The sequence below is a fragment of the Athene noctua genome, chromosome 1 (assembly GCF_965140245.1).
Source record: "Athene noctua chromosome 1, bAthNoc1.hap1.1, whole genome shotgun sequence".
In the NCBI taxonomy this organism is placed as follows: Eukaryota; Metazoa; Chordata; class Aves; order Strigiformes; family Strigidae; genus Athene; species Athene noctua.
Window position 1 is genome coordinate 116,538,440 of NC_134037.1, and position 27,755 is coordinate 116,566,194.

General features: G+C 45.0%; 1 protein-coding gene across 3 annotated transcripts in view; it reads left to right on the top strand.

Annotated features, from left to right (window-relative positions):
* Nucleotides 1-27,755, top strand: part of LOC141956371 (sodium/potassium/calcium exchanger 3-like) — a 285,876-nt gene that overhangs the window by 95,436 nt on the left and 162,685 nt on the right. For all 3 annotated transcript variants that reach the window (XM_074896962.1, XM_074897054.1, XM_074897505.1), the window contains exons 3-5: nt 5,884-5,960; nt 17,219-17,293; nt 26,584-26,668. In XM_074896962.1, the coding sequence (XP_074753063.1) occupies nt 5,884-5,960; nt 17,219-17,293; nt 26,584-26,668 (237 nt within the window). The remainder of the gene's footprint in view (nt 1-5,883; nt 5,961-17,218; nt 17,294-26,583; nt 26,669-27,755) is intronic.

Sequence of the window (27,755 nt, forward strand, 5' to 3'; positions counted from 1 at the left end):
TTTCCCAAGGGTTTTCTTGTCCCTAGAGCAGGTACACTGGCTAGCAATATAAAGACTTTTTTTAAAAAAATAAGTATATGTTGCATCTTTGAGAACTATTATTCTAGTACAGTGTTGAGGTTTTTTTAAAAAGAAACCTTTTGGAAAGGTGGAGAGGGAAAGGAGTGGCAGGGAAAAGGGTTTTGAAAAGGTAACACTCCCTGCTGCATCCAGAAGAATGGTACAGAAGCATCTTCTCTGCGCATCTGTCCTTGGCACAGCATGTGAACTGCCTGGAGTAGCTCGACTGTGCAGAACAGAGGCGAATTTGTATTGTGCCGGCAAATCCTCTGAACAGAGTGGTAATGCAGATCATTTTGTAAGTCAGCTAAAGCCAAGGCTGAACAGGGTTCCAGTTTTAATGAATCACACACTGATTGAGAGTAAAAGGACAAGAATTTATTCCAACTCATTGTATTATGACTAAAATAACTTTTCCTGTCAAGCATGGCTGCAAAATTTTCCTCTAAATCTGGCAAGGGGAACGTGTACTGCGATACCATTGCAAATGCTTGGTCCTTGCTGGGGTTGTGGCGTGGGCTGCCGTAGATGCCATGTGCCCCACTCTCTAAAGGTGTGGGCTTCCCATTCTGCACAGCAGCTGCTATCTGTCCAAACATCTGAAGTCTTGCTGTCACATCCTCAGCCTAACACAGAAGAGCAAAACTTTTTCACACCCACTGCTGGTCTGCTTCTTTATTATTTAGTCTGCTTTACCAAGCTAATCCATACCTTGCTAATAGTCATCTCGTTCCAGTTACTTCCAAATTCTAATAATCCTCATATCTACTAGCAATTTTACAAGTTGCCAATACAAGATTGAACTGCACCCTAAAAAAAGCATTGTGTTGAGCTGCATGCTCCTGTGCTTTGCTTTCTGAGAATGCACCTCTTGTTAACTGAAAACTGAAGCTGAGTTACGTGCATCTGAAGGCTGGAATTCACACGTCTCGGGTAGAAATGCTGTCAGTGCCGGGTGCTGCGGTGCTGCTTCAAGGGTATGTATAGGCCTGGTCTCGGAGACTGGCATTGTACCTAATGCCCTCGCAGAAAATGTCCATGGAGGTGCTGAGTTTGTGTGGTGATCCTCCCCTTCTGCAGTTTGCAGGCCCAATACCTACAAAGTCTGCAGGATGAGAGTAGATCAGTTAGGCAGAAATCTTCAGTTCTTTGAGTTTAGGTTTATTGACAGGGTGGTGGGTTTTTTCCTGGTGCAATCAAAATAAGCGTGGCAAAATCTGCCCCTACTTTCTGTACAAAAGCTGAGAACTCTTTTAAGCAAAATAACAAACTGCATGAGCGTTTATACTAGCTAAATAGGGCAGCTGTTGTTGGAGTGGTGTTCCAGCCAACACCCTTTATTTCTTCTTAGAAAGGAGCTCCTGTGTTTTGCAAAGCTCTCCTCTTATCTGTACTCATCTGCACCTGATGCATCTAATAAAAATGCAGCAGATTTCAAATTTGCATACATTATTTTATAATTGTATATGTTCAAGTATAAGCCACTAAAAGCGTTATGTTCACATGATGGTGTACAGAATGCAGTGATGGACACCTTAGATTTTCTCAGATAAGAAGGTGAATTACAGTGTGGAGGTGAGAACCGGAACCTGAGGGAGGATCAGATGTTTTTGCTGTGCATGGAAAGGATGGCTAGGATTCCCCACCTCTGCCAGTAGCGACAAGCTTATTCTATTTCAATACTGTTTTTTTTCTGTATGCTTTTACCTTAGGTGCACTTCAGTCTTCGGTCTCCTTGAACTTCCTAGAGACTCTTGGTAAAGGGATTGGATTTTCATTGTCTCTGTTACAAATTGTCATAGTAAAATCTCCTAGGCAGCTGCAGAGGGAGTGCAGGAGGGAGAGGGAAGCATGTGTGTGTTAGCAAAACATTTTGTATATTGCTAAAAACTTACCTCCCCGTGTTTTCTTTGCAACATCTTATGGTCTGGTGAACGGTCAGGAACATTTCTTAAACAAAACTGTGATGAAAACATTTGGTTTTCACATAATGACATTTCACTGAGGAAAGATGAATCCTTTCCAGCTATTTTAACTTCATTGTCTTATGTCTTTCATAGTGTTTGTGTTGATTTGTTTTTTTTAAACTCCTTGTCTTTGTGCTGATACCTGACTAATTTATTTAGGTTGCACACCTAAACGTGTTTTTGGCAGCTTTGGGTGTATCTGGCACAGTACATGTGTTGGAGGTGGGAGGGTAAGTGGCATCCTGGCAGTACTAATAGCTGTGTTTCAGAAGAAAATAGTTACAACTCCTGGCAGGTGAATCCTGATTTGTTATAAAACGTCATGGGTATTGCTAGTTCTCATAAAAGGCCAAAACCTTCTGCCTGCTGTGCAGTTTGGGCTGGCCCCCACGCTTGGCATTTCCCTTGGGAGGTGCCAGCAGCCCTGGCTCAGCCTGCCCTCCCCAGACTTCACACCCACCCGGATCCCCAGGACCAGGGCTCCCCCAGCCTGCCCAGGGGTTCAGCACAGGCGGATCCCCATACCGATCCTGTGGTGTGCCCAGTCCCTGGTGAACGATGTAAGCCACAAGCTGGCCATGGGTTACTACACCAGGCTTTTCAGCAAGCTGTGGTGCACAGCCCTCTCATACGGCACGATGCGGTGTTTCCATGGCCTTATCTATGCTTGCGACGTTATCGTGGTGCAAGAGTATTGCTGGTGTTACTTCATTATAAGATGAATTTTAAAGGTGCTGTCTGTACTGCTCCAGTAGCTCCCACTAGTTTGGTAGGACTCATTATAACATTTGTCAATGCATAGGAATGCAATTAACAGTATTAACCTGAGTCTTTGGTCACAAGACTGCTTATGTAAAAAAGAATATTTTCCTCCTCAGATACAGTGCCTGGGTAGATCTCTTACTTGCATTAGTAACAAAATTAAGATGTAGCTGCCTTTTGCTCAGTTATTGCTTCACAGGCAGCAAAGCTGTGAGAGTGAGCTGGGTTGTTTTTCCATTTAATCATCTGTAGAATTGTTGATTAAATTCCAATTGCTGAAGCTTTATTAATGATGATGATGATGTGAAAGCCAGGAAAAATGAGCTTGATTTTTTTTTTCCAACTCAAAGCTGAATGTGCAGAACTGACCATTAGAAGAAAGCCATTATTTTTAGTTGTTATTGAGCAATTCAAATCTGGAATTACTAAGAGGCACTTGGAATGCCAGAACATCTTCTTCACACTTGCTTTTCAGTTTATAACCAAAAGCCATTCCTGCAACCTAATTGGCAGACTGTCTTTAAATGCTTTATAATCCAATTAACATCTAGAACAGTAATAAAGCATTTGAGTAAATGGAAGAAATTTGTCTTTAAATGTCTTGCAATACCATATTTGCAACAAAGGTTATCTGACTGTATTGCATGCTCTTTTCAATTGTTCTACTGATTACTTGACTTTGGAAAGAGAACTGCTAATCTAACAAAAACATATTGCTCTTAATAAAGGCATACTGACCAGACTAAATTGCTGAGCTGTTTTCTGGGTTGGCATAGTGGGCCATTGTCTGTCCCAGATGCTTGTTAGTGTGTCATTTCTAAGACTTTATGACTCTGTTGGACTTAAACCAGGTAATAAAGCCAAGGTGAAGTGCAAACCTTCTCTAGGTGTAAGCTTATACTTTGGAACTGATGCTTTTCTTTGCTGTAAGGAAGAAGGGAGTGAAAGCATGAATGCCTGAGCAACCAGGAGGTCATGGTTCTGCTTCCATCACCTCTCACTGCAGATTTCAAAATGTCCCTTTCTTCTCTCTTGATTGTTTAGAAAACTGCTCAAGTTAGGAAGTTGACACAGTGGCCACCTATCTGAACATCCTACTTCTGGAAGTGGCTAGTAGGGGATGCTTAGTGAGAAGTGTAAGCAACAGAGCCTGTGAAGATCAGTTCTTCTGCCCATGCATACTCTTGCTGACTGCTCAAGACAAGGTTTGCAGGGACTGAAGTTTGCATTTAGATGACTAGTTTTAATATTACCGACACTTAGGATCTCTTTCTAGGTCTTTCCTACTTTGTTGCCTGTCTCAGCATCCCTGGGGAATGAAATCCACCATTTCATAATGCAGGGGATGGTAATACTTCTGCCTGTTTGCAAAATGTGCCACCTTGTAATTTCAGAAGGTGGAAGGAATTGGAAAGGAGTTACCATCTTCAGCACATCACTGTCTACCCATATAGAATGCCGCCTTTTTCTCCTTCATGTGAGCTGGGCTACAGCAAGGTGTAGTAGAGCACTGAGGAGATCATGGTCATGAGACAACCAGTGAGGTCAGAAACAGGATCCACTTATGCTGCCAATAGGCAGCTTTACTGAGAAACAGCATCTGATTTGGGTTGCTGTTTTTTTCCCTGCTTTATCTTAGCATTATTTGAAATAATTATGTTCCTGTGTGAAGTTTCTTCATGGTTCACTTCTACCAACAGATGCTATTTCTGCCGCTGAGTAGACCACGGAGTCTGCATGAGTCCTGCAGCCTTAGTGCATAGTAAAGGCATATCTCCTTCATTTGGAGCAGTAGCAGCTTTGCCTTTGAGTTTGCTGCAGGTAAAAAGGTGCTGTTGAGGGAGTCCTTGAACGCTGTCCTTGCGTTTATGTGGGCATTAGCTGTTGCCTTGCTGTGGATCTTTGGCTGAAGCCTGGCTCCCGGTCTCGGCCATTTTACAGACACTACCTGACAGCCTTTTGCTGGGCAGAGCAAGAGCATAAGAGCATGCAGGAAAGGTGGAAACTCTCACCTGTTCTCATGGCACTTCGGAGAAAACTTGCTTCCGGAATTTCAGACGTGTCACCCTGTTGAACTGATGTCTTTGGGATGACTCCAGCTTGACTTTGCATGTAGGGTTACAGCTTGTAGAGCTTTGCAGTAGTACTAAGCCTTCCTAGTGGAAATCTTTGCAACTCCAAAGAGTTGCACACTTGCTTTTTTTTCCCCGAAGTATTTGATATGTCTTTGTTAAAACTCCTTTGCATCACTAGCCCCATCCATCTGTCTTGTTTGTGTTGAGGATGTCTCTGAGGAGGCAGGATGAAGTCTGGTGGTAGGGAAAGAATTAATTTTGATCTGAAATTTCCAAATCTACCTCTGCCCTGGGCTGCATCCCCTATCAGCCACTGACTGGCTGTCTAACACAGCAGGTTATCCTTGGAGCATTTGCTGTACAGGGAAGTCCATTATCTTGACACTGTTACTAGTTCAGTGAGGGCAGTGAGAGACACCAGGGTAGGGTAAAGAATGTAAACAGCTGAGAGGCAGTTTGCTATAACGCCTCCACCATGCCTGCTCTTGGGAAGGGCACTCGAGGGAAGTTGTTGCCTGTCTGGAGAGTTTAAGTCCTGCCAGAGATTGAAGTACATGTTACCTGCACCTTACCTATGGAGAGGCAATGCTGGGGGCTTGAGGGGATGCTCTTACCCATCCATTTCAGGTACAAAACCGTAAGTCAGAAGTGCTTGGTGAGAGTGACCCATCACCACTTGGTCTGTACAACACTGTTTCCCCTGCATGTTTTCAGGAGAGTGCAGTGCTGTGCTCTCAGGATTTAATCGCCTTCCCTAAGGCGTCTTTGCATACACAAGTTGTGGTTGCCACGGAAGCAGATTACATAGAAAACATTTGAGGAAAGGCAATAGTTGCCAGAGGACAAGTTAAGCTAAACTAACAGGGAGGTAGAACAAAGAGCCTCTGGCATGGTAGCTGTAGGACTACTGCTTGGTAGAAGAGCTTGGGCAACGTTTTGTTACGTTACTTAACAGTATGTGTGGTGTTTTTGAATAGCCAATTAAACATCTGAGCTTTCTTTTTTCCCCCTTTTTGCAGCTCTCCATGAATTCCCCAGTGACATCTTCACAAATGAGGACAGGAGACATGGAGCTGTGGTCCTGCACGTCCTTTGTGTAAGTTTTGTGACGTTGTGTTTCTTCTCCTATGGGTGTGGACGGGGCTTGATGTGCTCACCGCAGGCTGATGCCACCTCCTGCCCACAGGGGCTTCTGCTCTCAGTCGTGGTTGTGAGTTTCGGTAACTACACTTGAGTATATCATATTTCAGTTTTACATAAACCCCTTTTAAAAGCCATGGTGCAGCCCATGAGCACAGGCTCGTGCTGTCATGCAAATAAACCTGCAAGTTACTTGACTTCAGCCAGACCGGTTTTGCTGAAGCTGTCAGGCTATTGTGGTCCCCTGCCCTCCACCCCCAAGCATGCTGTGGGGTTGGCAGGTTGAGGGAGGACATTGGTGTAATTGCCTTCAAAAATAAGTGAAGTCTTATCCCCAGAAGTTTCCCTCAGAAATCCTTTCCGTACCCTTATGACATAGATGTAGGAGAAGATTGGAGAGGGTTTACTATTTAAAAAGATTATCAACTGATTAATTTTGAGGAAAAAAAAATAATTTGGATTTCCAGAATTCCTCTGAGTAGTTAAGTTGCTAAAGTGAGTTTTTCTTCCTGAATATATTAAAGATCATGATTTCTCATTTATCAGCTGCAGGGTGTCCTGGATCCTCTTGGGAATTCTGGAGGACAACAGACAGGCGAGGGATTTGCCTCAAAGTTCAGAAATGTGCTAATAAGACTTTAATAGATGCTATTTTAAAGACCTTACTAGTAACAAAAATCTGAGCAATTTTGGGTTTGGAGTTTCGTGATCTCTGCCCCAAAGTATTGAGTGTAAATGGTGTGCATGGGTAATGCCAAAATTAAAGATATTCGGGATAAATTTCTTTAAATAATCCTGGTCTGTCAGTCCACTATACACTTAGCTAGTGTTAGAGGACCTTGTGTTCAGCAACTGTGGTACTGTCACAGGGAAGCACTGTCCCTAAAATCTGTTCCTCGACTTTTGTTAGGTAGATGAAGAGAATTCTTTTCTTTTCTTTTTTTTTTTAATGTCATCTTTGTTTAACAAGAACTGCTGAGTTGGTACTCCTTGGGAGGAAGAGGCATTCTTAAGCAGCCAAGAAAATACCTGCTTCTAATGAATGTTTAAAAGCATTTAAGAATTTTTAGCCAGCTTAAATGAGCAGTCACCATTAGCTATGTGCAATGATTCATGATTTCTTTTAAAATATGAATTAGATTGCATTGCATGTTGTAATGTGAGTGCTCTGTGTTGTGATTTTATTTCAGCTAAACGGCTGCAAAAATTTGTTGAGTAACATCACTATTAACTTTGGCTAGCTCAGGGCTTCTAAGTTTCCATGGAAACATTGAGCTTTGAGATGTTTTGGAAAGTGAGCACTGGACTCTAGCCGGATTTTTATCACCCACAAGACCACTCCCCAAAATTTATATAAACCCTCTCACAAAGCAGTGTCATGCAGCAGCTAGTCACACAGAGTCTCTCTGCAGCTGGTGGAGAGCAAGACCTTCAGAGGATCTCCAGCTCCACTGATGTAGGTATGGGGTGAAGTGGCAGGTTGGGTTTCATGTGCCTGGCTCTGGTCAAATCTGCTGATTCCCCCCATGGATTGTTCTGCCTGGCAACAGAGCAGGATTGTCCTAATTGGCTGCAGCCCCTGTGCTGTGGGGATCAGTGTCACATGCAGTGGCTCTTGCACATCCCTGGTGCTCATGGTTAGCATAGTGCCCTCTTCAGAATGTCTAAAAGTAGGGCTTGGCCTGGCCTTGAAAGGGGTGCCAGGAACGGTGCTGGTGGAACCGAGAAGTGGTCCCAAGGAATACCATACTGGAGACCTGTCCATGCATCCCAGGCAGCCTGTGATCTGCTCTTTCCTGACTTTTGGATGCTTGGTTTCATGACTTCAGGGTCCATTTCACAGCCAGTCAGTGTGTCGCGTACCCACCTACCTTGATGCTCATCTTGGCCAGTGTGTGTTTGCATCCCAAGTGCTGATTATTTGTTTTCCTAGCAGTCAGTGCTCTGTGCCTCCAACAGTTTTTGTGTTTTGACAAGAAAAGGTCACTGTTGATCATCTGTTAATTCAAAAAGCTATATTAACTGCTCTTAATCCATACAAAAAGTGCATGAACATTGTATTGTAGTCTTGAAAAATACTGGCAGGCTGTTGGCACCCTTGTATCTACACTGTGGGTAAAAGTGTTATGAGAGTTGTTTAAGAATGGGATTAACTATATGCAGTTAAATGCATCCCTACTTGAAAAACAACTAGCAGACTTCTGTGCAGCCACTTTAGGTAAAAAGTAATGATTATAGCAGCACATTGCTACCTTGTAACCTCACATTTCTTAGATTTTAACACAAAAACTATTTTTAAAAGTCTTGAGTTACAGGAATAAGTTTATAATAAGAAAATTAAAAATATTAGTTGTTAAGATAATTCTTAATCTCAGTGTGATCCATACCTTTGAATGTGTTTTTCCAGGCTATTTAAAGGAGACAAGACCTGAACTGTATTTTTTCATTATTAGTAACAGTGAAATCATACAGGATTCTCATACAGCTGACTATATAAACTATGAGTTGGGTTATTTTCCAGTCTACTTTAATTTGGGCTTCATAATTGCTCTCAGGAAAATTTATTTTTCCAAAGACTTTATTGTCAGTTCTGAATAAACTGAGTATACTTTAAACACGTATCAAAATGGGGTTTGGAGGACTGAAATTTCAAGATGAACTGTCTACTTCAGAATAAAAAGGGGTTTTTTAATGAGAACTAGATGTAAGCATCTGTGGTCCCAGTAGAAACATTTCCAGTTTCTTCCCCTCTAGCAAGCAGCAAGATAGATACCTTGGTCCATTGGTTCTCCATAATTCTCCATGGTGGTTTTTACTGACCAAGAAAATGTACTGACCATGCTCTAGCTTGTGTGGCCCTGAGGTGCAGGACCCACCTAGATTCACCCTTTCTAGCACCATGGTACTTGGGGGTGACATCCTTGGCTGTTGGATGTTGTCACAAGGTGTAAGAATCTAAGACAGCAGGCATCAGCTGAGAAGTTTCCTGATGTCTTTCTACCCCAAGCTGTCTTCCATGAAAGTCAAGGAAAGCTCCCCAGGCTTCACTGTCTGTGTCTCTGGTCCAGCCCCTTGGGCAGAATGGGAAGCAGAAGCAGCACTCCTATAGCAGAGTAAATGTTTGTGATCTATTGTCAAAGAAAAAAATGATACATAGAGAAATGGACAACTGTGAGCATTTAGCAATCTGCATCTTTAGTCTGGGTTGAAAGGGGTTGGCATCCTACTGGGGTGCTAAACCTCTAATTCTGTTTTTTACCTTCCAGCAATACAGTTACCACATGTGAGATCAAATCAGAGCATGTGCAGAAATACATTTTTGTCGGGAAAAAGGGATATAGACACAGAGTCACATTGTCCCCATTGAAAGTCTTTGTGTATTTGAGGAAACCAGACTGTAAAAGGGGCTTTGTAATGGTAGGGAGAACAATGGAGTGTTGATTAGCAGGTCATCATCATGCTTCTCATGTTTATTGACCTCGCCTTAAACTGTTTTAATTCATTTCAGTAAAAACTTGTTCTTTCTCCTCTGCCCCTTTGCCCATACTTTCATGTTTATATCAGAAAGACATCAAGGTAAAGCTGGTTTAACAAAAGCCAGAGAACTAGGGAGCAAATGCTATAAACTGGGGCCTTGGGAGAATGCAGTAGATGGCCTTGCAGGGACTCCCAAGGCATAGAATTGTAGAATGGTTTGGGTTAGAAGGGATCTTAATGGGCAGGGACACCTTCCATAGACCAGGTTGCTCAAAGCCCCGTCCAACCTGGCCTTGAACACTGCCAGGGAGGGGGCAGCCACAGCTTCTCTGGGCAACCTGTGCCAGTGTCTCACCTCCGTCACAGGAAAGAATTTCTTCTTCATATCTAATCTAAATCTGCCCTCTGTCAGTTTAAAACTGTTACCCCTCATCCTATCCCTACAATCCTGATAAAATGTCCTTCCCCATCTTTCCTGTAGCCCCTTTAAGTACTGGAAGGCCACTATAAGGTCTCCCTTCTCTCCTCTGGGCTGAACAACCCCAACTCTCTCAGCCTGTCCTCAGAAGGGAGGTGCTTCAGCCCCTGATCATCTTCATGGCCTCCTCTGGACCCACTCGAGCACATTTGTGTCCTTCTCATGCTGGGGGCCCCAGAGCTGAACACAGCACTGCAGGTGGGGTCTCACAAGAGCAGAGTAGAGGGGGAGAAGCCTCTCTCTCGACCTGCTGGCCACACTTCTCTTGATGCAGCCCAGGACATGCTTGGCATTCTGGGCTGTGAGTGCGCATTGCTGGCTCACAGTCAGTTTTCCATCCACTAGTGCTCCCACGACCTTCCCTGCAGGGCTGCTCTCAATCCACTCCTCACCCGGCCTGTATTTGTACTTGGGATTGCCCTGACCCACGTGCAGGACCTTGCCCTTGGCCTTGTTGAACTCCATGAGGTTTGCATGGGCCCAGCACTCAAGCCTGTCCAGGTCCCTCTGAATGGCACATCCCTTCCCTCCAGCGTGTTGACCTATTGTTTAATTAAAGTGAAAACACAAAGAGATCCCACAGTGGGGCTATGCAGAATTACTTAACATAATCTGATGCTTTATGAAGATGAAAGTAAATCTTTAAACACTTCAAACATCTAGGAAAAACTGGTCAGGAACAGTTTAGCAATACTTTCTAGTTATGAGCTGAAAATACATCAGTTTAAAGGAAAAGTGGGCCACTAAAACCATATTACAGGTTTGGAGCCATAGTGTTTATTTTCCCCTTAGATACACCTTTGGAGCTCATCAACTGATTGTTTAACTGCTATTAATTATTTTCATGCCCTCTCTGAGAAGAGGTCGTGCTGCTCTGGACACCCCCACTAAGTTGCTGGTTTGGGACGTTCAGTTTGGAGGGAGCCAGGGTCTAGATTTTGAGAGTCTGGTGCTGTTCGCTGCTAAAGGATCAAGTATACAGTCTGCAGTTCAGAAGGTCGCCAGCACTTGGAAACTTCATTTTGCAATCCTAGTATTGTTCATGATGGTGTGTGGGTGTCTAGGCTTTCTTTTAACATTTTATTGGTTTTTAGTTTGTTCCAGCAGATGCATTCTGCTGCCTGTGCAGACTGTCAGCCCTACCATGCTTATGGCCACTGCGTCATAGGTGCCCATTACCTCCACAAGACAGGGAGGGGAAATTGCTTCACCAAGTAATTTCTGCTGACAGCAGAGGAATAAGGGTTTGGGTATCGCTGCAGGTTTCCCCAAAGAGCCCAATGGGATGGGCACTACCTTTCCTCCCTGCTCAATTGCTGCTTAGTCTTTGCCCATCTGCAGGCTCTGCCCTGATTCCTGTGTTATCCCAGTCTTTTTGACAGTATGGCATTGGTTCTTTGTTTCCCAGCTTTTTGCAGGTAAATCCAGAATGTGGTGCCAGGATGTGTTGCGCTGCCGGTGTGAAGGGTCTGTGCATGCACCGTCAAGGTCAGGCAGAGCCCAGGCACGGCACGCTGAGCAGGAGTGACAGAGCGGTGTGGTGCTCAGCGGTGTCAGTGCTTAGCGGTCCCACATGCTTCTCATTTGCCATTGTTCAGTGTGGCCATGGGAACAGGGTCCACCGATGGGGCACCTGCCCCTTTCATGTGAGCTGCTCAGAAAATGTAGGTCACTCTGGATGTATTCTGTCTTTATCTTTCTGCACCGAGTCAAAAAACAGCCATGTCTCATTTCTGTACCACAGACTTGTCTTATTAGGGTGATGATTTTCCAGTGTCCTGGACATGCTTGCTTTAGGAATGCTGCACGATACATCTTGCTGCTGAGCACATCGTGATGTCACATACTGTTATTCCAAGTAAACTTGGACTCTGTGGGTTCCTCATTTGGTTGTTTTAAAAAAAAAAAAAAAAAGAAGTTCTAGGTGGTTTTGTAATGCAGTCAAAATTGAGGAAAGCCCTATGCTTAGTTACAGTGGTTGCAGTGGTGGCCCTTGGCTATGCCCACTCACCTGGGGAAGGAGATCTGCAGGCGAACAGCCAGGAGTGGTCACCTCTTCCTTTCCCGGCTCTCTTGGGAAAAAGACAGGGCTGTGGGAATTGCTGACTCCTACAGCATTTAAGCTTTCTTATGAAGGGCCTCTTGCTTTAGTTCAGTAAAGCAAGTTTTAATCGGGCTATGAAGTTTGGCACAGAAAACTCAAAGGACTGCTGGACAAACATGAAAAATTATCATTTATGTCCTGTAAAAAACAGAACATGTATTTCAAGTAAGATACATAATCTCCTTTGGCAGAGATTGCAATTACTTCTCTGATGCTTGTTTGTTAGAATCACCATTTTTAAATCAATCGTAATATAATACTTAATCTGGTATTTGTAATCCTTTTATGCAGGGGCATTATATTTTTGTAATTTTTTAATGTCCTTCTGGGGAGGAAGAGAGTCTTTTAAGTAGGTTGCCTGTTTAACGACTTCCACATCTTTACTTCAAGCTGAACACAACTGAATGATGTTGGGGCTGAGACTTAATTTTTGTATTCTATTCATCATGTTGTCCCCTGTTGCCTTTACACATGTCACGCTCCAGCTCTGCCTGTAGCACGCCTGTGTTCCCCCAACTGCTGCCTTCATCCCCTATGGCTGTTTCATGTGGAACAGGCTTCAGCAAGTGCTGTCCTGCTGCTTTCCTTACCTGTGCTAAACCTGCTGCTCCCATGGTGCCTGTGAGGACAGGCTTGCACATGTAGAAGGACAAAGCAACCGGGACTCTTTGTTGGATTCTCAAGTTAACTTAGATGGAAGTTGATACCACCTAATCAGCTGCAGAATGTTAAAGCTCTGCTGTTTGCGTTCTCCACATCAGACATATGGAACAGACTTGCTTGCCCTGATGCTGTGTTTCCGCTTTCCACATAAAATAGCCTGGACTGGTGTCTGGCCTCCGTCTTCACAAGTCTGATGACATAAAATTAAATTTTTTGGTTGTGTTCCTGCTGGCCAAAACTCTAAACCTTGTTTTGTTTTGTTTGTTTAAAAACCAACCAAACAAAAAAAGCCCCACCAAAAAAGTCCAAACAACTTTCAAGGACGTAACAGTTATTGTTCTCATGTGTTTACTTACCAAGGGTAGTTGCCAGTGTTTTAGTTTGTGAATCAAGCTGTTCTCTAGCCAGATACTCCTTAGATTTTGACACTTTATACTGTATTGCACTCAACCCAGTTAAATAAAATTAGGGGAAGATTCCCAGCCCAAACCCAGATTTGTGACAACAATGACGTAATTAAAAAAAAACGCTCAAGCATAGAAGTTAATGTGGGTTCATCCTGATCTGTTCTACCAGCCTGGTGTTAAAATTTGCTTGAATCGCCCACAGTAATCTTACTGACTCCAGCAGGTTTTGGCTCAGTGCTTTCAACAGGCACAGCAGCATGGCGTTCCCCACTACCTCCAAGAGGATTAGAAAAAGTATGATGGCAGTTTCTTCACATTTGCTTTTCTACTCCTTACTCATTTCAGTCCCGTTTTTACCTTTTCTCTTGTACCTTATCTTACAAACGGATAAGCATGGGTGGACAAAAGCGAGTTCCCTCATCATCTTTATGGGTTGTGGTTATGCTCTCTAAAAAGGAGAACGCAGTGAGATGTACCCGACTATGGGTACCAGGACATGGATATGCCTTGCCATTCCAGTTGGCATTGGAGACAGTGCAAACCCACACCTCACATCATTTGAATGTCATTTAAAATCTCTCAGAATGATTTTCCTAAGCTTAAACTGATAAATGTCTTGCACCTGATGGCTGTCCAGACTGATCTTATTTCTGGTGAACACTGCATACAATACAATAATTTTGTATGATCTGAAAAAATAGGAGGCAAAGACTGTGTGTGTGCGCCACGTGTGGAGACAGCTGCTGAAAATGACCTGGTTTGGCTTCTGAGTGTATGCTTTTTTGGCTTGTTGTCTTCTCTCCGTCCCCATTGCCTTGCCCCCCTTCGGGAGAACTTGGCTACCACAACAACAGCAGATTGCAGGAAGCCCAAGCAATATGATGCCCTGCATTCTGTGTCTGTAGATTATGTCAAATATAGAGGATGTGCTCAATTTATAGGGATGATGATGTACAGATTAGTGTTCTTGAAAGGCATTACTGTGTATTTGGGAAGGGAAAATGATGGCATAACCCACTGCAGATTAATATGATTAGCAGATGAAAAAATCCAGGCTGAAGTTGGGCACCCACTATCTGTTGTATTTCAATGGGATTTGGCCACGTAACTCTCTGGGGCTGTTCCTGATCCTTCGTCCTATGATATACAATGTCTGTGAGCCATTTGTTTTCTTTATCTCTGTTCATGCAGTTGTCTGTTGGTATCATGTCAGCAGCTAGTGCTCCCTCTACAAGGTCAAGGTCTCTGCTGCATCCAACAGAGTTGTAGACCTGTAATTTTGCTTACATTCATGGTCTTCTGGGCCAATTTGCAGTGTAAGAGTTTGATAAAGTCTAAGTTACATTTATTCATTTTTATGAGTATTGACAGAGGAGCACAGAAGCTGTCCTAAGTGACAGTCTAGCATTGAAATCTTTAAGATGGTGTCAGAATTGTCCATTATGATGAAATTCCCATCTCTAATCCTGAAAAAAAAATACTTGAATTATTTTTGAGCTTGAAAAGTTTTCATGGCTGAATTTTTCACAGAAATTACCAGCTTCTTGCAGCAAAGTTGTAATTAAATTCTAGCAACTTAGAATCTGCGTTTTTGGAGGAGTTGGGGGATTTAAACCTGTTCCTGGAAAACTAAAACAAGAACAAAAACATGGAAGCCATTTTTATTGCTGCTCTGCCTCCAGAAAGAAATACTCTGGTCTCCTCCCATCACCCAAGATTCAACAGTAAACTTCAAAGACAAGCAAAACAGAAGGATTTGTTGGTGATGTGATAATAACTCCGTGCTTTGATAGGATTAAGATACTGTTTTTCTGCAAATATTGGCCACTTCTCTCAGCTCTAGTTATTCACTAGAGCTGCACAACTTGTAAAAATAATTCTCTAGTGGTACATGGCAGGTATTACAAAAAAGATGGACCCATCTTTGAACTTCAAAGTAATTTTGTCTCACTTTGGGAGTGGAAAGACGATGTTGTAATGCCTTTGAGTGATACTGTGAAAAGGAAAGGGATTGATGCATGCTCACTTGCTTTATTTGACCAGATGCCAAAATTACTTCTTTTTTTGGGCTGTTTGCTTTCAGACACGGTACTGGTAGCTCCACAGGTGAGAAGCTCTATCTTTAAAAAAGAAATAAAAAGAAATAGAACCCAACAACCACATGCATTGGAAACCTCGCAAAATATTATGGAGATGCACATTTCTAGTGTGAGATGGATTTGCATGATCAGGTCAGACAAGGGGTGTAAACTCATGGCAGGACAGGATACAGATGCTGCTGCAGGACTGTGATGCTGTGAGCCAGCTCTCTGGCTGTGCTGTGACCACCAGACCTGGCCGCGATGCCCAGATTGCTCTTGTGGTTAACAGTCTGTGCTGCTCCAGAGCAGCACTTCCATCTTTGTCTGTGGTAACCTCATGCCACACAGCGATGTGGGGGGATGTAATTTCCTTCAGTGCGCAGGAGCAGTGAGCCTGCTGCCCTGAGCACAGACCCCTTCCAGGGTCCCACCTCTGCCAGAGGTGGCCAGCAAACTCCCAGAGTGGGAATTGGAGAGGGAGAGCTCAGGTGTTCATCTCTCCAGCTTCACCCTGTGCAGCCTTTCACATCCCCTATTTTTGGCCATAGCTGGTTTGTGCACAGCTGCTGCAGTGAAGTTTGTTCCAGGTTTATGCCCTGAGCCTCGCCTCTCTGTCTACATGCCCAAAATTTAAGGATCTCTCTTGTGTGTGCGTGCTTTCACAATACATAGCAATATACAAACCTTTGCCGATACTGTAATCTGCTGGGATCAAGATCCAGGATGATAACATGGACTCTGTGGCAGGTTTTTGGTAGCATGTGTAGACAGATTGTTTTCTAGTTCCTATGGGAATGCCAGCTGTAATAGATACGCTGCATACCTGACACCGAAGAGTGCTGCGAGGGATGAGCGCTGGCCTGTCTTGCAGGTCTTCAGAGGTTGCAGTTGTCCTCTCTTCACTTCCCCTACCGCTCAGGACGCTTGGCTTTAACACTTGGCTGCAACACTCCAGGGGCAGCTCTCCTCTCAGCAGCGTGCCCTCTGGGTAGCGTGGGCAGGGCTACCTTGTTTCCGTGATGGCCTGATTCCTCTGTTCTTCTGGCTGTGTTCCTTTACCACAGGTCTAAGTTTGTGTAAGGGTGGCCTCGGATATGTCTATGCCGGTAAACTACAGTGGGCTGGGACACAGGCACAAGCCGGGCTGTGATGGTGTGCTCTGTTAGGTAGCTGGCACGCTTTTCACAGGGTTTTCCCCTATGCCAACAAACATTTTCCTATGCAGTGCCAAGATGTGAGTTGAAGGAGAGGGTAGAGATCCTTCCTTCTGGGCAATATGGAGCAGATCACCCTCCTTAGGGAGGACAAGAGCTTAGCTGCATGGATGTAAGCCATGCTGTGCGTGTCGGGGCAGAGATTAGGCCCTAGCATGTTCTGTTTAATAATACAGAAATGGCTTTCTCTTTAATAATGCAGAAATACAGATGAAATGCTGCTTGCATGAAATTGAACAGTTGATTCGCTAGGTGTCCTTTCAAGACTCATGTTCCCCCTTGGGTTTCAGTCATTTGGAAGTTGTTCCTATGTGGAGTTTAACAAGAGTTATCACTGGGACAGCAGATGACATGGCAGAGCACTTCAGTCACAGAAAACAACCTCCTTTCCCCCTTTTCAAAACACTAGTATTGCAAAAATTACTCCTCTAGGGTTTAGATTTTCACAGAATGTAATGATAAAAAGCCTTGTGTTGTGCAACAGGGGGAAAATAGGAAGGCAGAAATATTTAAGTGGGGCTTAGCAATACCCAGAGAATTTATTTTAAAAAAAAGTAGTCTTTATGGTGATGATAAAATGTTGGCAGCTTTTGATAGCTTGTAAGAACTTCTGGATAAATACTTCATGATCTTTCTGTTAAATCCCACACAGCCTCATGAATTCTTCTTGCAAGAGCATTTTATTTTTTTTAAAAGTACATACTAAAACAAACCTAAGATGAGTTGGGACACTGCAGTTCACTTCTGCTTGACAATCTCCAGACTCAATATTTTCTCTTTTCTTTTGCAGGCCGTGTATATGTTTTATGCCTTGGCAATTGTCTGTGATGATTTCTTTGTCCCTTCATTGGAAAAGATTTGCGAAGTAAGTATTAGAAGATGTTACTTAAGCTTGTATACTGCTTTAGCAGCAGTTCTCCTTGAGAGCCTCAGAATGTGATGATAGTATATTTACTTGACTTAGAGCATTCTCCATGCTTCTTGTTTAGTTGCTCAACACTGCATGTGTGCATTGGCTCAGCTTCATGTTCTCACTCGCAGGAGATGGGCTGGGAGTCTGCTGGTGGGTAAATTTGGTTGGTGCTCCCTCTTCAAGCTAGCAGTCGCCTCTTGAATAACAATTCCTATGTATGCATCGTGCCACTTCTTAAAAATGGAGGCAATTTTTAACATAGTGAAAAACATGTTCTCTAGAGCAGTGATTCCCAAATCAGCCCCATGCTACAGGCTCCCCAGTGGTGCTAGCTGCAGCGTGGGTTTCCAGGTAGTAAGCCCAGCAGAGCCTGTTAGCTCGTCATGTGCTCTGCCGCTCACCGCTGCTTTGCGCCTGCCTCTCCAGCTGAGAAACTCTGCCCTTCAGGTAGGATCCAGCTGTCAGAGACTGCAAGGGAGTTCCGACATTGTTCGTTGCCCTTGTGGGCAAAAGCACTTTGGTTCAGTTCTGGCTTCAGGCACGTCAGTTAACTCTCTTGGGACTTGGATGATGATAACGTTTTATTTCTTGACTTTTACATGGGAATATTGATCCTTGGGGTGTTTCTGAGTTTTATATACCATTACCTTAGAACTTACAAACCTCCCAAGCATCAGGCTGGGAAAACAAAAAATGCACAAGAGGGTTTAAATGTGTTGGTATTTAAAAAGCCAAAACAAAACAAAAAAAACACCCAGGAGAGGGAGAGATGCCAAGCTCAGCCAGCTGCCTGAGAGCTGGATCCTGCCCCTGTGTGTGGTCCTGTCTCCGTGGAACCTGGGCCTGACCTGCCTCCTGCTCACGCTACCTGGCCAGTGAGAACCTGCACGCTGCTGGTGAGTTCATGCCAGGGCTTACCGGCTCCCGGTGCAGCCCCTTGGCAGGGAGTGCTGCCTGCCCAGAGCAGGACTGCCCTGCACAGACCCACACCAGAGCTGGGTTTGGCTGCTTGGACTTTGGTTAGAAATTAAGTCTTAGTTTAGGTTCAGGATGCTGCAGACGTGCAGTGCATTTGCTTCTTGGAGCCTTTCAGCTTTGCTTGTGCGGTGCCCACTACAAGAGTTCACAGGCTGATGGCTTTCCAGGTGCTGCAGCCCTTCATACTGTGGTAGTTGCTGTTGCCTCGTGTTTGTGTGCCTTTCCAGATGCGTCTTCAAAAACACTAGGCCCTAATCTTAGCTGATATAAATTAAAACCTCTGGTGATTTGCCACAGTAGAAATCACAGGTCTCGTATCTTACCTTCAAAGTCATGAGTTTCATACCATGCATTGTGTTGGTATAAGTTGTAAAGCAGTACGGACAGCTAGGTCAGCTGTAAAGAAGCTCTTAAACGCTTCCAGCAATTGCAAGGGACTCTGTCTGTCTTTTGCTAAGGTTGACATACTGAAATTTTGAAGACAAGTACATTTTAGCCTAAATCAGCTCAGACAGCTACAGGGTGAACACAGACCATGTGCCCAAAGTGACTGTGAGCCCTCTCCAATGTCAGTCTCAGGCAGTGAAATATTTGCACGTAGAAAACACAGTTTGGTCGTGCCAGTTAGACATCTCTCTCAGCTGGAGGAAGCACCCACCCATCTGCCTGGCAATAAGTGCCACCCATAAGGGCACAGGCTGTGCCTGGCCCTGGGAGGAAGTGTGGGAGACAACAGAAGTCATTTGGGCTGACAGCTCTGATGGAAGTTGTCTCTAAACTTACTTGATATTTGTAGTTCAGCACCCTGCCATAGAAGCCTTTTTTGCATCATCAAAAAATAGTCCCCAGGAAATCCCACTGTTTTGGTGCGTAAGTATTCAGGTAAGTGAAGGCTGAGAATACAAGGCAGGAACCTCTCTCCTACAAAGCTGCACTCTCTAGGACTGAATCTAGGAAAAGCCACTGCAAGGTTCAGGGGGAGGGGACCAAGACGTTGATGTGGAAGTGGGGATGGCAGATGCTGGAAATGTAAGCATGCTGAATTAGTTATTAATACTTTTCATACAGTCATAGAATGGTTTGGGTTAGAAGGGATCTTAAAGATCCCCATGGGCAGGGACAACTCTGACCAGGTTGCTCAAAGCCCCGTCCAACCTGGCCTTGAACACTGCCAGGGAGGGGGCAGCCACAGCTTCTCTGGGCAACCTGTGCCAGTGTCTCAACACCCTCACAGGAAAGAATTTCTTCCTTATATCTAATCTAAATCTACCCTCTCTCAGTTTAAAACCATTACACCTTGTCCTGTCCCTACAATCCTGATAAAATGTCCTTCCCCATCTTTCCTGTAGCCCCCTTTAAGTACTGGAAGGCCGCTGTAAGATCTCCCCAGAGCTTTCTTTTCTCTGGGCTGAACAACCCCAACTCCCTCAGCCTGTCTTCAGAAGGGAGGTGCTCCAGCCCCTGATCATCTTCGTGGCCTCCTCTGGATTTGCTTGAGCAGGTCTGTGTCCTTCTCATGCTGGGGGCCCCAGAGCTGGACTCAATACTGCAAGTGGCGTCTCATGAGCGTGGAGTAGAGGAAGAGAATCACCTCCCTCAACTTGCTGACCACACTTCTCTTGATGCCACCCAGGACACGCTTGGCTTTCTGGGCTTTGAGTGCACATTGCTGGCTCACAGTCAGTTTTCCATCCAGTACCCCTGAGTCCTTCCCTGCAGGGCTGCTCTCAATCCACTCCTTGCCCAGCCTGTACTTGTGCTTAGGATTGCCCTGACCCATGTGCAGGATCTTGCCCTTGGCCTTCATGAGCTTTGCAGGGGACCACCACTCAGGCTTGCCCAGGTCCCTCTGAATGGCGTCCCTTCCCTCCAGCATGACAATCACACCACACAGCTTGGTGTCTTCAGCAAGCTTGCTGAGGGTGCACTCAATCCCACTGTCCATGTCACCAACAAAGATGTTAAATAGTTCTGGTCCCAGCACCAACCCCTGAGGAATGCCACTCGTCACCTCTCTCCAATTGGACATTGAGCCACTGACCACTGTTTCTGACCATCCATCCAATTCCTTATCCACCAAGTGGATAAGGCCTTTGACACTGTTTCCCACGGCATTCTCCTGGCAAAACTGCCTGCTCATGGCTTGGATGGGCACACGCTTTGCTGGGTAAAAAACTGTCTGGATGGCCGGGCCCAAAGAGTTGTGGTGAACGGAGTTAAATCCAGTTGGCGGCCGGTCACGAGTGGTGTCCCCCAGGGCTGGGTTTTGAGGCCACTCCTGTTTAACATCTTTATTGATGATCTAGACGAGGGGATCGAGCGCACCCTCAGTCAGTTTGCAGACGACACCCAGTTGGGTGGGAGTGTTGATCTGCTCGAGGGTAGGGAGGCTCTGCAGAGAGACCTGGACAGGCTGGAGCCATGGGCTGAGGCCAACTGGAGGAGTTTCCATAAGGCCAAATGCCGGGGGCTGCCCTTGGGCCACAACAACCCCCAGCAGCGCTACAGGCTTGGGGAGGAGTGGCTGGAGAGCTGCCAGTCAGAGAGGGACCTGGGGGTGTTGATTAACAGCCGGCTGAACAGGAGCCAGCAGTGTGGCCAAGAAGGCCAATGGCATCCTGGCTTGTGTCAGCAATAGCGTGGCCATCAGGGACAGGGAAGGGATCTCATCCCTGTACTCGGCACTGGTGAGGCTGCACCTCGATTCCTGTGTCTGGAGTGTGTCCAGAGAAGGGCAACAAAGCTGGTGCAGGGTCTGGAGCACAGGTCTTACGAGGAGCAGATGAGGGAACTGGGGTTGTTTAGTCTGGAGAAGAGGAGGCTGAGCAGAGACCTTATCACCCTCTACAGCTACCTGAAAGGAGGTTGCAGAGAGCTGGGGATGAGCCTCTTTAACCAAGTAACAAGCAATAGAACAAGAGGGAATGGCCTCAAGTTGCAACAGGGAAGATTTAGGCTGGATATTAGGAAGCATTTCTTTCCAGAAGGGGTTGTTGGGTGTTGGAATGGGCTGCCTGGGGCAGTGGTGGAGTCCCCATCCCTGGAGGTGTTTAGGAGTCGGGTTGACATAGTGCTGAGGGATATGGTGGAGTTGAGAACAGTCAGTGTGAGGTTAATGGTTGGACTAGGTGATCTTCAACGTATTTTTCCAACCTAGATGATTCTGTGATTCCCTGAGTGGTCCATCCGTCAAATCCATTTCTCTCCAATTTAGAGGCAAGGATATTGTGTGGGACAGTGTCAAAGGCTTTGCATGAGTCCAGGTAGATGATGTCTGTTGCTCTTCCCTTATCCACCAATGCTGTAACCCCATTGTAGAAGGCCACCAGATTTGTCAGGCATGATTTACCTTTAGTGAAGCCATGCTGGCTGTCACCAATCTCCTCCTTATTTTCCATGTCCCCTAGCAGAGTTTCCAGGAGAACCCACCCCATGATCTTGCCAGGCACAGAGGTGAGACTGACTGGCCTGTAGTTCCCCAGGTCCTCTTTATTTACCTTTTTTAAAATGGCTGTGTTTCCCCTTTTCCAGTCAGTGGGAACTTTGCCAGACTGCCACAGCTTCTCAGATATGATGGGTAGTGGCTTAGACACTTCATCTGTCAGTTCCCTCAGGACCTGCAGATGCATCTCATCAGGTCCCATGGACTTGTGCACCTTCAGGTTCCTTAGATGGTCTTGAACCTGATCTTCTCCAGCAGTGGGCAGTTCTCCCTTCTCCTAGTCACTGCCTTTGCCTTCTGCGTCTTGGGCAGTGTAGCTGGAGCCTTTGCCAGTGAAGACTGAGAAGCTTTTCTTGTTGCCCTTGACATCCCTGGCCAGATTTCATGCTATCAGGGCTTTGGCCTTCCTAACCTGATGCTTGGCTGCTTGAACAGTTTCTCTGTGTCCCTCCCAGGCTACCTGTCCTTGCTTCCACCCGCTGTAGGCTCCCTTTTTATGTTTGAGCTTGTTCAGGAGCTCCTTGTTCATCTGTGCAGGCATTCTTACATTAGTTCCTCTTTGTCGGGATGCATTGCTCCTGAGCTTGGAGGAGGTGATCCTTGAATATGAACCAGCTTTCTTGGGCTCCTCTTCCCTCCAGGGCTTTATCCCGTGCTACTCTAACAAGCAGATCCCTGAAGAGCCCAAAGTCTGCTCTCCTGAAGTCCAGGGTAGAGAGCTTGCTGTGCACCCTCCTTGCTGCCCTAAGGATCTTGAACTTCATGGTCACTGCAGCCAAGGCTGCCCTTGAGCTTCACACTCCCCACCAGCCCCTCGTTGTTGAGAACAAGGTCCAGCACAGCACCTCTCCTCGTTGGCTCCTCTGTCACTTGGAGAAGGAAGTTATCATCAAGGCATTTCAGGAACCCCCTGGATTGCCTATGCACTGCTGTGCTGTCCCTCCAACAGATATCGGGGTGATTGCAGTCCCCCATGAGGACCAGGGCTTGTGAACATCAGGCTACTCCTGTCTGTCTATAGAAGACCTCATCTGCTTGGTCTTACTGGTTGGGTGACCTGTAGCAGACCCCCACTGTAATGTCTCCTCTCCCTGCCTTCCTTCTCCTGAGCAAGGGAATCCTGCTGGGAAACATGGGTCTAAGCGGCTGGCTCAGGTCACTGTAGATCAGCAAAACCTGAGCTGTGAGTAAGTAGTGTCCAGGACAGGCTTCTATTTTGAGGTGCCGTCAGTACGCCTGAGGACAGGCCTGCCACCCAGAGGGACGCAGGTGGAGCCAGGATGTTGAGGAAGATTATTATTTCTCTTGACTGAACACTCGTTACATCCTATCTACAAGTGTAATTTGATTCCTGTCTTTGCCTATGGCACAGAGGTCTGATCTGGGTCTGTGGAGTGCTAGCTCCTGTTACAGCCCCACCATGACCTTTCTGAGTGACCTCAGACAAGCTCCATCGCTTCTCCACACCTCTGTTTCCTGCACTGGTCAATAGAAAACTGGCCAGTAGAAATACTGTATTTACAAATTATGTTAGGAAACACCATGCACAGTGTTCATGGTTTCTAACTTTACTGGTGGTGAACTCAGTTACAAACAAGAGGCTTACAGACTGGAGAAGTCACTCTCCTTTTACTGTCATTAGCTTTCTATAGGTGCGGGATCTGTAAATCTTTCTGTCTGCCCTGGAAGGTTGATTATAGAGGTAAAAGTCTCATAATTATGGTGCCATTGGTTCTGACAAATTCGTAGGTGTCTGTGCAAACCCAAACACGTCTGATGTCTAAAAGCCAATCACCCTACATGTGTAATTTTAACGTAGTATTTACAAGCCCCTGGGTCCTAGAAGGCCACTTTCACTTGACTAGATCTTTGCATTTTGGTTCTTGTCTTCTCAGTAGTACATAACAACTCCTCATGTGCTTTAATGATTCTGAGCCATTGTGTTACCCAACACCACCAATAAAAAAAGATGACAATAAGTTTTATTCAGCTGTGTGTGAAAGAGAAAACTTGGCAATAGAACATTAGATCTAGCATACTTGAGAAGTTACTGTCCAGAAGAAAGATACTGTGTCATTAGAGATAATCAAAATGTGTCATATAAATGGATCAGATTTTTACTATTCTTGTTGCTACTGCTTGATTCTCTCAAAAAGTTTTTTCTAATCCTATAGGTGGCCTTTGGGAGCATTCAAGTCCTTTTATTTATTTTATGCATAATTAAGCCATTTTGTAATTACATGATAGCAAAAGAAATACCCATTCCTGTTTCCCGATCCAACTACTTTTGATTTTCTCAGTCCAGAATGGCTTGTCTTCAAAACATCCAGCTTTTCGTGGTTTGTCCTTGATGTTAACACTTAAGAATGCAGGGAAAAAGGCTTGAGTCACTTCACAAAGGCCTCTGCAGCTTTTGGTATCCACTCTTGACTATTTTTCTAGGCACTGCAATCCACTCTTGACTATTTTTCTAGGAAAGGGAAGTTTTTGTCACTGCTTGGTGACAGCAAGTGCTCATACCAGCCAATACTTTCCTCATATAAAGACCCCGTGAAACGAGTAGATTGACTTGGAGACCCAGGGCTGCCTTGTGAGGAGTCCTCCTCCATCACCTGATGAGACAAGACCTGGGGTGTTTTCAAGGGTGTGTCACTTGTTAACTCACAGAAAGAATCACGAGAGAGAGGGAGCAGGGAGAGAGTCCCTTGACAGGAACTTGCATCTAAGAGGTTGTAGTGGGTATGGCAGTACATTTATTGCGCTTCGCATGCAAACAACCATAAATGGGAATGACTTGCTCCTGACCTAAGTTCATCAGTAATCTGACTACCACCTACTGTCATATCCAGCACAAAAGACTTCAGACCTCCTGCCTGAAAGCTTTTTTTGTCTTGGAGATCAGCCAGTAGTTATTATACAGTTGCTCACAGTTTAGATGCACTAACTCTAAAATAAATGCCCTTTTTCTGGCTTAGAGTCATCTAGTTTGGAAAGCGGTTATTGAGTTAGACCAACAAGGCATTTGTGCTCCCAAATGTGTGTGTTGAGATGAGAATTTGTTCCAGAACACTTGTCATGGTAGACATTCACATTCTGTCTTAGTTCAGATGTACTTACAATAAAGCCCTGATTTTAATTTGTTTTCTAAAACAGCTTGTACTTGCATTTTCCCAGCTACTCTCTGTTACTGGTGTTAGAGTGTTTACATGGCGCAACTAATGTCATATGTCAATTGCAAACATTTGTCTGCAAATACCAGAGAATGCATTTTTGCCTCCTACATAGTATGCTGTATTTTCTGCTCTGTTGTATTAACTAAACCATCATATGCATTGCAATAAATTATCTAGGAACTGTCCTAAAGGGAACCTACTATAGCTTTAAATTAAACCATCCCCATCAAAAGCCAGCACAGCTGGTTTCCTTGGCTGAAGGTCTCCTCTTTCAAAAGACACCATTGCGTTGCAGACCAAGTATTGTAGTATGACTGTCTCTATATTTCCATAGAGAATCCTGCAGAAGAAGCTGGCCTTTGGGGATCTACTTCTGGTCCTATGACCTTCTACAATAGTTTTAATCCTATTTAAAATAATTTTCCATAAAGCTGTGTTTAATCAGGTTCCACAAGCTTTTATAACGGTGCAGTGATGCTGTTGTCTAATGCTTAAAAAGCATTCCTGATGAGGGCACAACTTTTTCTTTTCACTTTGTCCCTGTAACACATGTACAAAATTTTTTATGTGTGTACGATCAGCGGATAGAGTTACCTTCTCTTATGAGCCTAGAATATCCTTTGTGGGATCTTCAATTCAGAGAAGGTTGTTGGGAGGATTTCTGCAGTCTTGTCTCTGTGCAAATGTACTTTGGTAACAGTAAAGTTGTAGAGAAACCCTGCACCACTACAGAGGAAGAGGGGAGAGGAAGGCTTTTTCCATCCTACCAGGCTGGGTGTGCTGCTTCAAACAGCCAGTTCTGCTGGGGAAACATCCCCACCACCCTCAGCTGTCTTCCCCTTGCTTGTACAATGGCAGCCACTGACTCGCATGTCTGCGAGCAAGCCAGCTTTGTGTAGTAACAGCTCAGCAGTTTATGGCTGTATGGTGGGGGGTGGCTTTTTTTAGCTACTCATTAAACCGTGGAAGGTGCCAGCAAGGCATGTGGTCTTTAACAGCCTTGTCGTGTTTCTGAACAGTTACTTGTGCAGATGGAGCAGTGGGAATGCAGAAAACATAAAGGAAGTAATTAACCAAGTAAATCTTTGGAAATGGCATATGCCAATGAAGTTTTCATGGAGTAGTGGGTCCTTTCCCTTCCAGAAACCCCTATTTTAGATAGTCCCTGAGCACTGCTAGGGGAAGGCTGTAGTAGGTAAGTGTCTTCAATGGTGATCCAAGTGAAAGGGGCTAAGATTAAATGTCCGAGGCTGAAGTGGTACCAAGGAAGGCAGGTGAAGGTGAACCGAGCCTGAGCTCCAGCCCTACCCTTTACAGGCCAAAGTAGACAAAGTAAGGTGTGTATTGTTGGGGTCATGGAGGAGACAAAGAGCCATGACTAGTGAAACTGCCTCCCTGTTGTCCAGAGTACTGCTCTTTCTCTCCTCTGTAAAGGGTATCATATCCACAACCTGCCTTCTCTACAGGGGGATGCTAACTTAAGTAGCCAATGCCCATGATGACTTTTGCCCCTATACTTAAATTTTATTAACATAAAACTTTATACATATCAGTAGTTTACCACTCTTGGCAGACAGTTTAACGTTTCTAGTTTAATTCCTTCAGCCTCTCAGTGTTGTAATCAATGACTCTGATGTGTTTTTCTGCAGCGCTTGCATCTTAGCGAAGATGTGGCTGGGGCAACTTTCATGGCAGCGGGAAGCTCTGCTCCTGAGTTGTTTACATCTGTCATAGGTAACTAATCTGCTGCTGCTTCTTGAAACCTCTGCGTTTCCCTGGGTATTTTTCAGAGTTGAAATGGGATTGCTAAGTGCCTGTAACATTAATTATAATACCTGGCCCTTCCCTTGTGGGCATACATAGGACTAATTGTGGGGAATCCTCACTAGATGAAGTGGCTCTGGAAAAGTGCCATTATCCCACAGTAGGTCTGCCTTGGAAATAGTTTGGTCTGACCCTGTCATGTCAGGGCTGGTAGGCAGTTCACCATAACTGTCCCTTAATCTACCTTGCTGTAGCACTGCCAAAATGCACAGCACCGAGCTCTGCATGTGCAACCTTCTCCCCTCCTATCCACCTCCTGTGCTACCTGCTGCACCTTCTCCAGGATGCAGCGTGAAAGGATGCACCTCCAGCCTCCTCGGTTGATACTCAGGTGAACTCTCTGTGTCCCCAGCTGCAGATTCTCTGCCATCACCTCCACTCTGGTTATTCTAACACCGCTTTCCTCTGGGAAAGACAGAGTGAGGAGGAGAAGAGGATTTGAAATGCTTTCTCACAGCAACCAGTTGGTCAGAGCATCACACTACTAAAGCAACTCTCTGTTTATGGGAAGTGTGATCAAGGGATTCAGCAGTCCTTAAGTGTGTGAAACCTGGGAAACTTGTGTGGTCCTTCAACGGCCTTGAGTCAGCTGTTATAAAATTATACTGTATGTCTGCTGTTTGGCTCAAGGGGAAAGTTTTCTTGCAGTTTTACTCACCCACATCTCTATTGGTAGATGATCACCAGAGCAGCAATTGGGAGGTTAAGGTGGGATTTCCATCACTGAGGAGAATTATTCTCAGCTTAAATACTTTCTCTAGAAGATATTTCCATTTTAGTCACAGCTATCAGATGCAGAGCACAAATTAATTCACACAAAGCTACATACTCTGCAGAGAGGTCTGATTACACAAGCAGTGCCTTGAAATGTAGGGTTGTATTCCAGTTAAGGATAGTGCAGTAGGAGGGTGAAAATAAAACCAGATTCCTTCAAGTAGCTTAGAGCAGGCCTAACAGTCAGGTCATTATCTTGCAGTGGTGTAATCCACCAAGTATG